The sequence below is a fragment of the Heliangelus exortis genome, chromosome 1 (genome assembly GCF_036169615.1).
Source record: "Heliangelus exortis chromosome 1, bHelExo1.hap1, whole genome shotgun sequence".
NCBI classification, from domain to species: domain Eukaryota; kingdom Metazoa; phylum Chordata; class Aves; order Apodiformes; family Trochilidae; genus Heliangelus; species Heliangelus exortis.
In genome coordinates, this window is record NC_092422.1 from 185,024,479 (window position 1) to 185,042,118 (window position 17,640).

The 17,640-nt window shown below is 40.6% G+C and overlaps 1 protein-coding gene across 3 annotated transcripts in view; it reads left to right on the plus strand.

Annotated features, from left to right (window-relative positions):
* Nucleotides 1-7,225: 7,225 nt before the first annotated feature.
* The window catches only part of NAPEPLD (N-acyl phosphatidylethanolamine phospholipase D), a 31,440-nt gene continuing 21,025 nt past the window's right edge, over nucleotides 7,226-17,640 (plus strand). Inside the window, exon 1 of one of the 3 annotated variants that reach the window (XM_071734020.1) lies at nucleotides 7,226-7,430. In XM_071734020.1, coding sequence (XP_071590121.1) covers nucleotides 7,426-7,430 — 5 coding nt within the window. In that variant the 5' untranslated portion in view covers nucleotides 7,226-7,425. Of the gene's footprint in view, nucleotides 7,431-15,650; nucleotides 16,295-17,640 lie in introns of those variants that run through there. The other 2 variants (XM_071734019.1, XM_071734022.1) reach the window with 2 other exon arrangements.

The window sequence follows — 17,640 nt, forward strand, 5'->3', positions numbered from 1 at the left end:
GCTACAAAAACATTACTTTTGAGATGGTTTTAACAATCTCTTTTTATAATGAGATTATTTAGAAATGGACAATTATAAGAATGAACGCTCACAATTCCCTCTGTTTTAGGTAGACAGTATTATCCCCAGCTTCCAGATGGTGAAAATGAGACCTTTCTTCATACTCATTATGTGTCCAGTCTCAGGCAACAATGAAGCAGAAGGACCAGGATTAGCAGCCAGGAGTTCTATAGAAATGATGTCCATGTCCTTTATCCTGGAGTACGACACAGAAAAAGTTTCCTGCCAAGTTCAGGATACCATGGAGCTTCATGGAACAGGTGGATGGTATAGCTGAGATTCTCAGGATGACAAATTAGTTCCTTCAAATCTAGATTCCATATTTCACCCTAAGTATGAAAAGCTTTGTATTTGACACTAAGTAGATGTTTTGGTTCAGCATGCCTTGTAAACAGATTTCTAGAAAAGGACCAAATGGCAGCCTGTACCCTTCAAACTCATCAGGAACTCCACCAAAACCAGTAGTTAAATACAGACTGAATTATACAGTTACAACTGGCTTTGTGAGGAAAGGAGGTTTCCATGCTTATTAGTACAGCATATCAACCAAATGAGACAGAGATCTCAAAGATAAGGCTGCTCCTATGGCACATAAAGCTGAGCAGCCAGGAACTGCCAGCTGAGGAGGAGGCTGCAGTAGCAGCTCACACACACATCAGGGGAGACTCTGCAAATAGCCAAGATGAAAAAAAAGCTTCACCAGGTTCCAGCACTCATAGATCTAGCTGGTTGCTCCTAGAGTAATACTTCTACTTTATAAAATAATCCCATTTCCCCATTCCATAGGTGTGAAAGGGATGCAAATCAGAAATCTGCACATATGCACCTGATGTATATATTACTGTGTGTAAACATAGGGACCGAGCACAATACTTTGAAATCAGCACTGCTGCAGCTCTGAGCTAGAATGACAATCTTGATCTGAGAAAAGCAAGCATGATCACATTGAAAGGTTTTCCTTTCAATTGTACAGATACAATATTCCTTCTGAAATAAAGAAAATGTTAATAACAAAACACACTGTTGTGATCAGTATAGAATTAGTCTGGAAGAGCCATCCTGAATGACAGGTTGATTCAATCCCAGGCAAGAAGAAGCCACAGCAACTGAGCACCAGAACAGCACTGTGCAGGAAAAAGACCTTCAAAACTGCTGAAAGCAGCACAGAGTAAAAGCATTAACAATTGAAATTGCCTTCAGCTAAACTGCTCTTTAGTGCTGTGTTGGCTTTTTGTCATGGTGTTCACTGTTTATTTACAATCCACTATGTTTTTAAAGCAATGATATAGTATTGCACTTAATGAATATGCTGAAAGCCTGCTGCCAGGAATTGGCTCTAGCTTAGCCAAGCAAGCAGAATTCAAACAAGCCTTAAAACATGGGTTCAAGAAACAATTTTTTTTTTTTTTTTTCAGAGGAGTAGGGGTTTTTGTAAATAAAGCTGTTTTGAGAATACAAATCAAACTTTATGGACACTATGCTGTCTGTGTTTTATGGCAGCTGTTCACTGTCTTCTAGCTGATTATTTTTATCAGTATTATGTATAGGTTATCCTCCAGCTAATTAAATTGTAAATAGCTTTTCTTTCCCATGGTTAATCACTGGGCTGCAACTGCAAGGGCCTACAGGCCACTGACACTGATCTTTTCTACTCTTGAGCTTCAAGGAAGATTGTCTAAATTAAACATAAAGGCTGCTGGCTGGATTTATAACATTTCACTTGATCATTATCAGAGCACTCTTTTGAAGCTGCTGATTAAAAACTTTCTTCAGGGAATATTATAGTATCCTGTCTGCATGCAGTTCTTTTTGTCATAGGTATTTATGCACTGGAATAAGAAAGAGGAACCTGGCAGTAAGTACCAAACAACTTAACATCTGACTTCTGAAGGCTTTTATCAGAAAGATAAATTGAAGGAGTTCAGATGGTATACAACAGCATTTTTTTAAGAAGAACATGATAAACAGAAGATTTAGCCTGATGCAGAAATTGAATAGGAAATTTCTGTGGGCAAGTTAATCTGATTAAGCAAAACATATAGGTTTCTTGCCTTTTAGCAGGCTCATCACAGAACAAGAATCTTGGAAATTAATCTGATTCTGTTGCTCTTGTTAGCATTGTATACAAGTGTATTTCCTTACCTTTCTTTGACTTTAACTTTAACCACATACAGGTGTATTGTTTTCTATCAGCATTCTGATTTGATACTGGATGAATTCCCAGGATTCCAACATTTATTTCAACCTTTTGCTCATTTTAAGAAAAGGCCACTTTATAAAAATATATTATCCAGAAAAAGTCCTCCCAGATCTCTATTATAATTCAATAGAAATTAACAGAGTTAGTGAAAAATGAAATTAATGACATTTCTGAAAATACTAGAACTTGCCACCTGATCTGGCAGCCAAGACAGCAACCATTCTTTGATTCTCTGATTCATTCTTCCTCCGTTCAGACATCATTCAGGAACCAGTGCTGCAAGCAGCTTTTCTTAACAAGCTGTGGATGGAGAGCAGATTTTCTGTTACATAAAAACACTGTTAATGTGCTTTGTCACAGCTTATAATACAGTAAACATGCAGTTACATGTTACTCTAATATCCAGATAACTGAGTTTTCTCTTTTATCTCCACCCTTAAACCCTGTTTTCTCAATCCCTAATCCCTTTAATCTTGGTAATGCTTAAGTAGGCATTAGCAAACACAAACTACAGACCATGTAGTTTTATACTGATATTAATACAGTGTGACTATAGACTTACCCATAATAGCCATTGATCCAGGGCAGTTTTTCTTCAGCTACCATGGTTCCTTGTTGTGGTTTAGCTGTGTATAAGCATTTGGCTTTACAGCTCTATCCAGCTACTTAGTTTTCTGGGTTAGACTGATTGCCATGACAATGTAGACTCTGGAATCCATGGTGCTACTAGAGATGGGCCAGATTTGAGTCACCTCTGTGTTCTGTAGGCCTGCCCTGCACTCATGTATTGAGGTGGTATCACTCATCACACCTAATTCCTGCTGTATAAAACCAGTTTTCCATGCTCTCTCAACAGTCAGTGGAGGGAAACAAGCACTTCCAAAATCTGTGTTATCTGTTGTACTTGGGAGATCTCTCTTAGGGTGATTAAACAAAATGTCTCCAGCTGGTAATTCTCTCTCGTGGTGAATGTAGAGGAACAAATGGCCAGGTCAGCCAATTAAAGACAACCAATTTCTAGACAGCTACCATCAGGCAGAACAAATGTTATCCTGAGCTTCAGGCCAGTGGCTCATCCCAGGCTTCCCTTATCTAAACACCAGATACACACATTTTATTAAATTATTGGAGGATATTACACAGATTATCAATGCATTTACTCAAGGGCACAAGTTGTACTCCCAGTCTCTAAGGACCTCCAGTATTTTAATGCAACAGGATGGAAATTCTGCAGCATTTTACTTAAGTGTCAATGCTGAGTACTTGTCATTAATTAAATACAAATAAAGCACCGACTTGAGTTTTTCTTGTGTTGATACAGTACAGTACAGTAAATTTGTTTTTGATGCACGCATGTATTCATGGTTGGTTCAACACTCTATATCAACTGTGTTTTGGGATGATTTTTATGAAATAATAACCATACTGTAGAAGTTATTAAGGGAAAAGCTAGAGGTGTTGACAGATGGCTACCAAAGAGAAAGTTAGAGCTTTTATAACCTGAGAAGCCAGCAGAAGGAGTTTAGGAATGTAGGATGACATTAGTTGGCTCTTTCTTCTCACATAAGCAGCTAACTAAAGTTCCAAAAAGTTCTGAAGTTGGTATTTTAAATTTCAAGGTGACAATCTGATTGCACTGAGTTCAGTGGTGCATGTAGCTGAAGATCTTTTTTCAGACTGATTTCAGATTCACTGGCCTTTTTTTATAGTCCTCTAAAAAAACCTATTTCTGCAGCTTCTCAACCCACAGTGCTTTATGTCCAAGACTGATGCCTTTCTAAAATCCTATTATAGGCCAGATTGCCAGACCTATGTTTTTCTTGTGGGAGACAGCTTTTGATGGTCATTTTCTTCCCTACCACATTCCTGTATTTTTCTACTAACTTCCAGATGTTTAGCAGCTGGTGCAGAGCTCCAAGCAGGCTGCCAAATTTCTACTCGTGCATGCACAAGTCTTCTCTGTATGTCATGTCTACTGTGATTCTTCAAAAGCCTCTGGTCTCCTTCCCCAAAGCCACACAACTCAAGTCAGATATGCTCAGAAAATCATCAGGTTTGCAATTCAAGAATTTCAGTGCATACACGTAAATGAGTTGGTCTGTAAAAAGAACACTAAGTCTGAAATATCCAGAACACATTCAAATGGACACACATGCATCAAGATCCAGTATGCCTTAAACATATGTGCACATATGTCTTTGGAACTTCAGATACCAACTAGGAGGCATGAGAGTACCTCAGGAATATATTTTTTTCCTCTAGATCCCATTTAACTGCATATAGAAGGAAGAACTGGGTTAATATGAGGGGCTTAAGAGATCTACCTAAGAGGCATTTTCAAACATGACATGGTCTTCATAGCAGATGACCTGTAGTATGTCAGAAAAATCAAGGAATCCAAGTCACTGCTACTAAGAATATTCAACAGAATTAGGGGATGGGCAGTTATTCCCTAGCTGGGTGCAGTTGTTGCATTGATGCTATTGCATAGTGGTTGCTCTACTGTAAGCATTAGCCATAATCTCATGTGTTTCTGATTATGGCTACCAGGCATCCTGCTAGTTTATTAATGCTGGCAGATCTAATTTTTGTTTGTACTATGCAATGAATTTATTTTATCCTGAAATATTTTTCCCAAATCAGGTTTAAAAAAAAAAATGAGCAGAAAGCCTCAGAACTTACTGGTAACTGCAGAGTACACAAATCTTATAGCTATTCCTTTTGACTTTGCCTTTTTATTTTTTGCTACAATAACTCATATTTTCAAGTCTTGGCTTTCTACCAGTGAAATTATTTATGTTTCAATCTGTTCTCTTTGAATTACATGGTAAGCACTAGGAGCAATCTTACTGTAACTATACATATAAGTTGATCACAAGTAATTTATTGAGAAACTAAACTCCCCAAAGCTTCTTGAGACTACTCTCTTTTATTATTTTTCAAAGTTTTCAGTGGCCTCTTGATAAATAAAAGAAAGAACATGTGGCATTTAGATGCAATTTTTATTTCATCTATGCAAAGTCCATATATTTCTCAGAAATTTATGGATCGACTTTCTCTGCCCACATAAAACCTACTTCAAATCATGTTTATTTGAATAAAGAAAACCCATCTACACAGTTTGCAATAAAATATCAGGATCTAATCTTGACAGGCAACAGCTCTAAAGACCTGAATCAAAGTTCAGCACAATGAGACACTTCAATTTAATTCAAAGTACCTGCCTTTAAACAGATGACTTGGCTTGCATTAAATGGTGGCTGACACTCACAAGCAGAACATGGAATGGTGTGCAGTGGAGTGCAATCCAATGCAATTAAATATTTCAGTTGGAAGGGACCTACAACAATCATCTAATCATCTAATCTAACCTGACCACTTCAAGGGTGACCAAAAGTTAAAGCATGTTATGAAAGGCATTGGCCAAGCAACTGTTAAGCACTGACAGGCTTGGGGCATTGACCACCTCTTTTGGAAGACTGTTCTAGTGTTCAGCACTCAGTAAAGAAACATTTTAGATTTTAGTTTATCTTCTTTTACCTCCTTGCTTTGACTTCTGCAAATGCTTGTATATGATGGTCTAGTGGAAGGTGCCCCTTGCCCTGAGAAGGGGGATGGAACTAGATGATCTCTAAGGTCCCTTCCAGCCCAAACCAACAGGTCTATGATGCCTTGCTTTGATTTGAAAGTTAGAGAAGGGAATAAGACTTCCAGATAGAAAACGAAAGAAAAGATAAAGACAGCTTAGATAAATTAAATATTCTAAATTGTGTCAGCCTGATACAGCTCCTTAACCATTCTCAACTAGTTTTCACAAGTTCTCAGAAGGCAACTACTAGGTCTCAGAAGCAACTGCTTCATTCCCTCTCTAAATAAGGAATGTGCAGGTTAAATAAGAAAGGAAATGTTTAAGCATGCAAATGGAAAAAAAAGGGAGAATCCAAAATTCATGAAAGACATTTCTTTGCCTATTAGTTCTTTCTGACAAAATAGGGGGGAAAAAGTATTCATAAGCATCTATACAATAGCAAAGAGATTATCAGGAAGATGGGGTCAGTGATATATGGTGGGAGGATAACAGAAAATGGGCACAAGCTGAAATGAGAGGTGAAAACCTCAGTCAAGCCACGGAACTGGCTGTCCAAAGAGCTTGCAACATCTTCACTCTTGCAGGTTTTCAAAATCCAGTGGAATAAAGTCTGATTTGAACTGATAGCTGACTCTGCTTTGAGTTGGGGGTGTGACTCTAGAGACCTCCCTTTCAAATAAAATTATCCTATAATCCTGTGGTAGCATCATTGTGGTAGCAAAAGGTAATGTGGTTTTATGAGAAAGAAACAAAACAAAAAACCCAAACCCCAGCTATTAAAAGCAAGATTCCGGAAGAGGGACACAAGCCTTGCAGATTAATAAGAAGCAATAAGTGCTTCATACCTTTATAAGGTCTTAACCTGGTCTTGCAGGAAGCAAGAATGGCTAGCTAATGAAATACTCTGAATTTATCTAGGTACCAGATTCAATTTTCCCTGAAAATTCCCTCATCTTATGCCCCGTTCTTTTTTGTCTTCTCCTGAGAGCCACATAGAATTGGACAGAGTGGTCATGGCATGCATGAATAGTGCTCATTCTGACCACCCCACCTTCCTTCATGAGGGTGCATGGCCTGTCCTCAGGAGACAGGAGATTCAGTCTGCCACATGGTTAATGCAGTGGCCTGAGTGGTATGAGTGCACAGCTACATCGTGTCAGGGATAAACATCAGAATTAAAAATGGCAACAACACAGAGAAATGGTATTGAAAAAACAGGATGTGGTTGAAGATGGAAAGATGTAAGGTATTATTTTTAAGACTTATCAGCTGCACAGGAAGGAGATGGAGAGTTACTGGTAAGCAGCACAGCCCTTAGAAAAGCATCCAGGGGTAGCATTGCATGATAAACTGAACAAGCCAGTGCTGTCTCACTGCTGTAAAATAAGCAGACTTCACACTGGGGTGGATAAAGAACCCTATAAAAGATACGTGAAGAAAGGTTCTGTTCAAATCAGCACTGATAAGACCTCAGCTGGAGTACAATATCCATTTTGGGGCATCTCACTTGAAAAACAACCAATAAAGGAATTACAGCAGAGACACCTAATTTTCAGAAGTATAGAAAATGTGACCTATGAGGTAAGATTGGAAGATTTCTTTTGTTTAGTTTAGCAATGAGCGGACTGAGGAAAGACACAATATCAGTTCTCAAGCACATAAAAAGTATTGCAGAGCTACAAACTGTTCTTCATGTCAGGTATGGCAAGAAGTAATAGCCTTAAATTGCAACTTGAAGACTTAAGTTATATTTTACAAAAAAGCCTTTGAACTGTAGGGAATATTATACAGTAGCTCACTGTGGAGAGGTCTGAAGAAACAGCATGGCTGCAAATTTTCAAGGGCAGTTTGAACAAATATATCAGGAGCTGATTATACATAGTGGATTCTGTTCTGAAGCAAGAGGATGAACTGAAAAACCCTCACAGATATCTTTTTTAATAATGTCTAGAGAAGCAACTCCACTGTCCTCATTACTAAATTGGCATTAAAAAGGACAGTAAAATGTACCAGTGTCACCTCTCCAAGTTTTCTAAAATTATGCCAAGTATTTTTTTCCCTATTTGTTGAATCTCAGTCTTGTTTTATCTAGAATTAGGTAGTATATATGAAATTGGAACATAATTTTTTTTTTAAGTTGCTCTATTTTGTATTTTGTAAACAGTTTTTTAACTTAAATCACATGACTAGTTGGGATAAAAGAACCCTTTGATTTGTAACTGCTCATTTTGTTTAAATTACAAGAATGGCAGGGACAAGAGAAGAACCCTTAGCATCATCTGTGCTGGAGAACATCTCTTGGAATTACACTGTAGACCAGTGGTTTGACTTGGGCTGTTTATGCTGAGTCCCTAATCTCTTGAAAGTTCTCCTAGTGACACAGGTACACAGACATCAAGATTGGACAAGGACACTTGAAAACATGCTCCTGATCTAACTTGTTAATTTCAGCTCTAAAGAAACTTACTCTTACCTTTGTAGAGATTCTGGAGAAACTATGGGAAGTGGGGAAGTCTCACTGTGCAGCACTGCACCGTATTATGTGCGAGACTTTTTTTTTTTTTTTAAACGGGAAACTATCTATTTTAAGAAAAATTTATCTATGCCAGGATACTAGAAGAGGCATCAATCATTTCCCAAGTTATCAATAACATACATAATAAATTAAAAAAAAATACAATGGCACTTTTGTAATTTGGTACCTTCATAGAATTTACATTGTCAATAAACCACCATGAACCATTATTTATGCATTTTCTGCTCCAGCATTGCCAAAACTAAAAGCTTTAGTCTAGATGCCTCTGTTTTCCAGTGACGTCTGTGCTTGCTTGCTTTAATTTATTCAGTGAACCAGCTGTGTTGACTGATGTCTGAGAAATCAAGTTCATTCTCAGAATAATTCCATTGTAGTCACTTTAGTTGCAGTGAGGACCAATTTGACCCATGGAGCTCAGCATATTCTAGAAGGTCATGCAGCCTGTCAGTGGCTCAGGCAGGATTTAAATAGAGGATCCCCCTGAATCCCGGTTCAAATGAGCCTCCTTTAACATCATCATCATGTGTACACATTCAGTGTGACATTTTGTCAAATGCCACTTGGAGCATTGCTCATCTGTTGGCATACCAGAAAGTGACCTTAGTGACTTCAGTCACATGTCCTCGCTCTTTTTTTCCATTTATTTATAACTCTCTATTCAGTGCCAGCTGTTAAAACCAAAGCAGTTTTCTTTTCTCTCTCCTTCCTGGGAGCTGCAGATGAAGAGGAGGTTTCAGACTCATTTCAGGAGAGCAGTAGCAGGGTATCCAGGTCAGCCTGGGAACCCAGCACTTTCCATTAGTGCCAGAGCAGCTGCTTAGCAGCCAAAAGCAGATCGATGTAACACATAGTGTGCCTGCATGTGGTGTTGACAGTTAAAATAATGCTCCAGTTATGGAAGATCTTCACTGAATGTAGTGGTTTGGACTATGGAATTTCCTGAAGCCCCTTCTAGCTCATCATTTCTATGATGCTTGTATAATAAAGCTAACAAAAAAAATGTTTGTGAAGGCAAGGAAAAGGATGGTCCATGATTCTGAATACCTAAAAGAAATCACAAGGAAGCTCTATCTACAGAGCAGGTCTTTATTGTTCTGCACCTTCTATTTCCCTATAGAAACTTTACATGATTTAGAAATTCTTTTTTCTTGTTTTCCATTTCACAATGTATTTTTCTTTTTAATCTAAAAAACAGACTTCTTTGATGTTATGCTTAAGTTTTTGTTTACAATGCCACCAACATCATCTAATTTTAACTAGGCTTCTTGTGAAACCATGGTTTGTGGCTTTCTGCCAAACTAGTCAACTAGTTTCAATGATATTTAAAACAAGAAATTTCAAGGGCTTTCTGTGGATTAGGAAATCTTAGAGCATCCCCCAGTTACCTAGTAAAGGTGGAAAACTCAGCTACCTCCTAGTTCATACTGTGAAGAAATCTTGGTAAGCATCTGTCCTTTTCCCTGCAGCCCAGTTTTCATAGCAAGTAAACACTAAAAGAAAATGTGTTTGGTGGGATCTAAATGATGTTCCAAAGGCATCTGCTCTAGTCAGTCAAGAGACCAAGGCCTTAGAGCATTTAATAGTACAGCCCTGAAGGAAGCCTAATATAGCCCAAAATAATAAAGTGTCTATAAATTTCTTTAACACTAGAATCTGGATATGGGAAGGAGACTCAAATTAGTTCCCCAGGTATGTGAGAAGCAGGTAGAACACAGCAGCATGTGTTATCCTAGCAGTTGGCAGTGCACACATGCACTTGCTGGTCAGTCTGCCTGCACATATGACTGATTTAACCACAGCACACACTGTCTCTTGCCCAGAGAGATGTCATGGAAGGGATGGAGAGCAGTGGGCTCAGGTTATTGTGCTGGGAGACTGACACTACAGAGCAGTGAATAAAAATGAACAGGATGCCAAGCTTAGCTTTGTTCTTTCTGGAAAAAAAAAGCCTGTTTATATAATTTTATGGTTTTATGTGGCTTTGTCTTACCATTTGTGCTCTGAAAGTGAGTAAGCAGTTGCCCCAGTTCTTCCAGGTCCTTCACCTGTTTTATTCTGCATTGTTGTATTACATCACCTTTCAACTAAAAAATGAGACAGTGAATTCAAATAAGCTGTGCCAGCCCTAGGATTACCAAATGGGTGTGTCACTGTTTAGCAGGAAATAAACATCTGCGAACCACCACCATTATCTGTCTGTAAGACTTCAAAGATGTTATGTCCAAACATGAAAAGAAAAAGAAAATTTTAACACTCTGCAGCTTTATAGACAGCTCCTACAAAGCATGTAGAATACATGGTTGGATTGACTCATCACACACCCATTATCAGCTCATTACTGTATCCCTGCACTTAAAATCATCCTGAGGGCAACCTATTTGGGACACTGCTGGTGACAATGCAGGCCTGTGTACTCTATCAGCATCCACTTCAGGCAGCAGAGATACTCCTTCTGCAGAGGTATGCAGCCTGGAACCAGCCCAGCCAGCATATTTCCACCATGACATCCGTAGGAGTATATTCTTCTACACTCTCATGCCATGCCTCCTTCCCTTCCTATGCACTCCCATCTTGTTCCTCTCTGAGCACTGGGCAGTACTGCCAGTGCAGTAACCCTCTCATTTTGCAGACCAACCATATGCCAAACAAGGAAGTGGTGTCTTGGCAGGATGGATTTTCCTCCCACATTTGGAGGACTTAGGACAAGCACTCCCTTTGCCTGAAGGCTACATTCACAGCCAAGAAGGCACCCAGGCCATTGCAAAGACCCACTGAGACCCAGTATCAGGGTTGTCAGATGATGTGCATCTGCCTCACAAAAACCCATTTGCTTTGTGTTAAACAGAAGCACAGAGCCAGAGCTAGAGCCAAATACTTCTGAAAGCCACAAAAACTGAAACTGCAGAGATATAAATAGCCTGAGAATAAGGATCACTACATATACATATACAGATGGTGATCTGGTCATATCAGAAATCAAACTAAAGGGTATGGTTGAGTTTTTAGCACTTGACAACATTCACATGCAAGCCATGGCACCATGCATAAGAAATGCTCTTTTAAATAAAGGATAGTCACAAACTCAATCCATTTTAGTATCAGTCTAAAATGATAGAGGGACATTTTTAAGTAATGCATTTAAATGCAAAGAAACAATTTGTCATCATCTTGCCTGCGACAAAAGCAGCACAATATTCTACAATTTCTAATTCACAATTAAAAGTGAAGACATTCATAACAACCTAACCATTTTAAGAGCTACCTAACTCACTCTCTTTTTTCTCCTTTGTACATACAGAATGACTTTTTCGTGTTTATTAAACTTGCTACTGTATCTCTTGCCCAATTACAAATTCAGTTGCAAAAGGGTAAAAATGTGGGTTTGATCAGGCCTCTTAGACATTGTAATTGAATTTCCTAAATAGACTTCAATTATAGTAATTTCGCAAAATGTTATGCAAGATTATGTTACATTGGTAACACCATCACTGGTAACAGTCAAGGTAGTGCTTGGTCATAATGACACTGCCAAGCTTCACCGACTCTGGAAACAAGTGTAACAATTTTAATTTCCCCAGAGATTCATGGTTGAGTCTCAAAATAAGGTGTTGTCTAAGGCTAGACCTGTTCAGTAAACCAGGGCATAGGCATGGATGTTGCTACAGTTTAATAACTATTTAATCTCTAGCACCACTGTTACCCGTGTTTGGGCTGGTGCCAGTCAGCTTTTTCCCAGGCAGTGCCCAAGCATGTTTCCGGGATTAGTGTGGGCTGGGAGAGACTTTCAACAGCAATATTGATACAGCCACCTGCTCTTCAGGGCTAGGAAGTTTTATCTCTATGAAAACACACACGTGGTAGGATTTGGTGTCAGGGCTGAAGAATGCTCCTGGCCCGTTAGTAGAATAAGACCATCTAAATATCTCTCCTGTGGTTCCAGTTTATTGTCTCTCCTCATTTGGTCCCCAAAGCAGAAGTTAAAGAGTACAAGCTAGGCATCACAGAGGGTCTCACATGGCATCTAGAAGTACATTTTGTTTTGTTCTTACAGTAGTTTGTGAGTTCCTTCTCTGTAGTGCCAAAGATCGCCAAATTCTTTTATCATGTAAGAGGTTTGGATTTATAATGGTAAACATAACATTTACAGTAATATAATTAAGTATTGTATAATGTTTATATATCAATTTTGCAAATTAGGGAATTTAATGCTTGATTAAACATCACTGTGAAGCCTTTAATACATATATATACACATATATACATTAAAAAGCTGGTTGTGTAACCTTCTTTCACTGGGTAACTTAACATCCAAATGATTTGAAACTCTGCTTGCCTCTGCCTGCAACAGGTGCCAAATGGCTTTTCTCCCTTCTCTCCAAAACAAGTTGGATACTGTAAGGGTGGTGTAATGGTGGTTTCTTCTTCATGGGAAGGGAATAATTAAAAGGGATAGGTTAGGCTTCTTGATTGTGTCCCAATAGGGGCCAGTTTTGCCAGAGAATTTCTAGCCTAGAAGAATTTCATTTGGTGCAAAATTTCTCTGCTAGTAAAAATTTCATTATGGCTTATATTAGAGCTGCGAAAACCTTCTTTGCTAGGATAGTTTATTTCACTCAGAGATCCAGTACAAACTATTCCAGCAAGTGTACTTTTTTGCTGTGATAAACTGCATCTGTGCTATAACAGAGAACATTGCCAAGTATATAGCAAGCCTAAACCTAAAGAGATTTTGGACTTGATCGAGAGATAGTAAAACACTTTTCATTTTGTTATCTAAGAGGATTGTCAATCAAGTCAAGATGTCTCAGTTATAAAGCTATAAAAATTTTAACTATAAAAATTTCTACCTTTTCCTGCTTCAGATTGTGCTTCAGTTGCTGCCAAAGACAGCAACTCACTTGCTTTAACACAGCTTACGCCAGCTGACTAAATTAAACTTTGTGAAAGAGATATTAACTCTACACCTCAGAGATCTAAACAAAACACTTATAAACTTCAGTTGCACAAAAGGTTAAACCCTTCATCAGGAGAAGTTTTATGATCAAGTTAGTTGAGCTGTCCTGCTCATGATTAATGCATACACTATCTCCAAAGGAAAGACACCACTGCAGATACAATTAGTGAAATACTAACTGCATGATTCTAATTAAGATATAGGTTGTTGCATTAAGCAGATTAAGCTATGTTAAGGAACTTATCTTTCCAAGTGGTTAATGAAATTCTATACCCCAAAAACATCTTCAATAAAAAATATTGTTTCAGCTGTTACATTTCACTATGAGAAAATAAAATACTCTGACCCCCAAATAACCTCACTTAGCTATTGTCTGTATCTGTGCCTCTCTGCAGATACAAAGAAGGTCCAAAATATTTTTTTATTTCCATATGTAGTAGGCAACATATAGGGCCAGTTTGAGCAGTAAAAACACCAGGAATGTATTCCACTGAAAAAAAAAAAAAAAAAAACAAAATCACTATAACTCCCTTTCTGAAGACTAGGTGCCAAGCAAAAAACTCTTACCTCATGGACAGATGGCTGGAACCTTTCCATCTGTAGTAACTTCTGGCAACTCCAGCAGTATCCTATTGTCAGTCCTCAGAGTACATTAGCATGTCTGGAGTATATTAAAAGGCAGAGATAACTCTGTTTTGGGTTTACATAGCTTGAGCTTGATATCCCATTGGGAATTTTCCTGAGTTTAACTGTGTTTGTGTGCAGAAGACATCGAAAAATCAAAACCTATGAAAGGATAAGGATTAAAACGAGATCTTAATTGGCTGATGGGAATACTGAAACAGGAAATGAGTTTATAACTGGTTCTATCGAAGAGCACCTCAATCCAGAGTTGAATTTTCTCATGTTGAAGCACACTGGTGTGGCAGAGTAGCTAACAGGTGTTGATATACACTTCTAGCACTTCTAGTCTCAGAAATTATTTGAACAACCATATAAATCTAGACCAGTTATACCAGAAAGCAGATGTTTCCCTTTCAAAATGAAAACTGCATGCTGCAGTTACTTGCTGCACAGTTACTTGTTGTCTTTACTTATAGCCTCCAAATGTTGACACCCATATTTTTAGTACAGATAAAATGCATTTACTAACTCACAGCCTCCTGAAACATGGCTTTTGCAGCACTGGTGACATACAAACCACTTCCAAATGACATGTGGAGGCAGGTCTGCCTACCAGACCACACCAAGTTTATGTGTAGGATGAGCATCCCATCGCTGCTATTGTTGGCAGTTACTACCAACCCATAGGCACCTGCCTACCCACTGCCTGACACAGATTCCCATACATAGGCACTAATTATTTCCAACTGTTAATGGACATTGATCAGATCTATGGAGAACAGCTTTATCATCTAACACATTTAACAGGTCTTAGATTCCATAGAGTAACAGCAGAAAACTTCAGTCAATACAGATTTGTGTTTAATAACGTATGAATAAAAGACCATCTAAGCATTAGACATACTGATCAGGAAGTGTCAGGTGTGCAAAAAGTAAGAAATAAATTAGGATTTTCCATTGACAAAGGTCAGCAAATCTGCTGGACCATTAGCACCTGATACATATGTGTCTCCTTGTACAGAACAAGATAACTGGATAGTAGCCTTCCTCTACCTTACAGAACTCAGAGAGTAATACATCAAAGATAAGACAAGTAAGGCTCATATTTCTAGCTTCCCAATACAGACCTACCTTTAGAACTTGGCCTCTGAACACAGGTAAGATTTCTTCAGTAATAAACTGGGCATTGATCCCTGAGCTTCAAGATAAAATGCACATAAATATGTTATCAGTGTTCCAGACAGTCTTAGATTTCATACTGCTTCTACTTATTTTTTCCATAACACAGACGATTAGCTTTGTCCTTCACCTGCCATTATATTATGTACCTAAATAATGAAAGATTGAAAATGCCCCACTGTGACCTTCTCACAGGTGTAAAGAAGGGCTGAGGCGATGCCTGGAATCGTGAAGAATGTGAAGAAACACGGGCCTGAGTTTTAACCTCCCGCCGTGGGGGACGCAGAGCCGGGGCGGGTGGGCTGACCCGCTCCTTTCGGGCTCCGGACCTCCTGTGGGTGCCGGTACCCCGGTGATGGCGGCACTGCTTCAGGTTTCTGAGAAAACCGAGTCTAGGGAACTTTTCACTGCAACACCAAGTGGCGAGAGCACGCTCGTACTCCCAATGTTAAACTGCGGCCAGCGTTAAGCAACCCTTGGAGCCGGCCAGGAGCAGAAACAACCCTTTCACCGGTGCCGACAAGCAGTACGGCCTCCAGCGGCAGCAACGCGCTGGCAGCTGTGGCGCTGCCCCGCCATAGCCCGGAGCCCCGACTGGGTCTGGCGGCCACGACTGCCTCAGTGCCGGCACCCCAGCGCCGGCCACCCCCGCCGCCATCTTGCTGCGGCGCTGCCGCGCCATGCTGGGGAGCAGGGCGCTGTGGAGCTGCTGCCTGCAGCGTGCGGTGCCCTCGGCGTCGGGCTGGGCAAGGGGGCAGCCGCTCAAGGGCTCCTGTTGGAGAGGCGCGGAGCCGCCGCGCAGGGGGTGGAGCGGCACCATGGAGGAGGTGGCGGAGGAGGAGGAGGCGGACGGGACGCCTCAGGGGCAGCGGCATCCCGGGAGGTGAGCGGCTCTCCGGCAGCAGGCAGCGCTCCGGGGGTGGGGGTCGCTGCCCCCGCGCGTTCCTGTGCGCAGGGAGGGACCGGCTCGACCCGACCCGAGCAGCGGCTCCCGCCCCGAGCCCGTTCCGGAGGAGAGGCACCTGCCCACCTGCCGCCCTCAGAGCCCGGCTGACGGCCGGGGGAAAGGGAGCCGGGGCAGCGCGGGGCTCCGCACCTGCTCCGAGCGCGGCAGCGGGGCTTACTGGAGACGCGATACCAGCGTCCCGCCGGGTGAGTGCGGCGGGGGGGGCACCGCGTTGAGCCGCTGCGGGAGGCGCTGGGGAGCGGAGCCGGGTAGGGGGGAGAGCCTCGCCAGCAGCAGCAGCAGCAGAGCGAGTACGGGCATCCGCTCTGAAAAGTTAGGCGGTGGGCGACGTGTCTGGGGCCACCGAGCAGCGGCTCCTGGGCGGGGAGGAGCCGTGTAACGCGGAGCTGCCCCGGCCCCCCGGGTAGGTGCGGACTGTCTGCGGCGGCGGAGCTGGCACTGCGCGGGGAGCGGAGCGATCCCCCGGGGATGCCGCGGTGGGAAGTGACAAACCCCGAGTAGTGCCAGCTCCAGAGATGGCTGGGACGGGGAGAGACTTCACACCCGTGAGAAAAATCCTGGAGGAAAAACTCCCGCCTTTCCTCCCCCCGCGCCCTCCCAGCGGCAATGCTTTCATTTCCCGTGAACTGACAGTAAAATAGGCTGTAGCAGCGCTTCGAAGGAAGCAAGTTATATAATAGCTTATAAAAAAAAAAAAAAAAAAAAAAAAAAAAAAAAGGAAAAAAAAACCCCCAAAAACCCAAACTACCCACCCGAACCCCAAATCCTCTCCACCCAAAAAAGAACCAAAAAACCCCAAACAAACAAAGAAAGTTTAATGGTTTTGACGGTTTAGGGGATGTTTTCCTTTGAGGAGGAGACACGAACAGATGTTTATCGCCAGCATTTTTCTTGCGTTGAATAGTGCGAAGTGGAAGACATTACCGAAGTCCTTTAATGGAATTAGTTCTGTCAAATAATCTCGATGCTTGGCAATTGTATCTAGTAAGGATTTAGGGAAGGTACTTGAATGTCTCGATGTCTTGCTCGTAAGTTCACGTTAAACTTCAAGCAGAATTATTTTTTCTAATGATGATTATGATTTCCTATTCTTTTATTTCCGAAATGGCAATTGTAAAGCAACTTTTCAGTTTTCAAGGACAGCACTGCTAGTGCTTTGGTATTTTTTCTTTATTTTTCAAACTACACCGACTAAAGTGATATAAAAAATTGAAGTTAATGACAGGAAAATAATTTCTGTTTTCTAGCAAAAGATCCTTGAAGAGTTACATATTTTTTAATTCATAGTATTTTTTTTCAGTTACTAAACTAAGAAGCCTGATTAAATTTACAGGTAAGATTTTCAGGAATAGAAGAAGAAATTAGATTTTTATCTCGTTGTTGCAAAAGTTACTGCGACAGTTGCTTTAGGATTACCCAATTACCTGACATTTAAATACCTATTAGAAAAAGATAATGGGAATTTTGGATACCTGTGAACTGGAAAGCCCTGTCCAATTCACTCAGTGTGATAGACAGGACACATTCAATA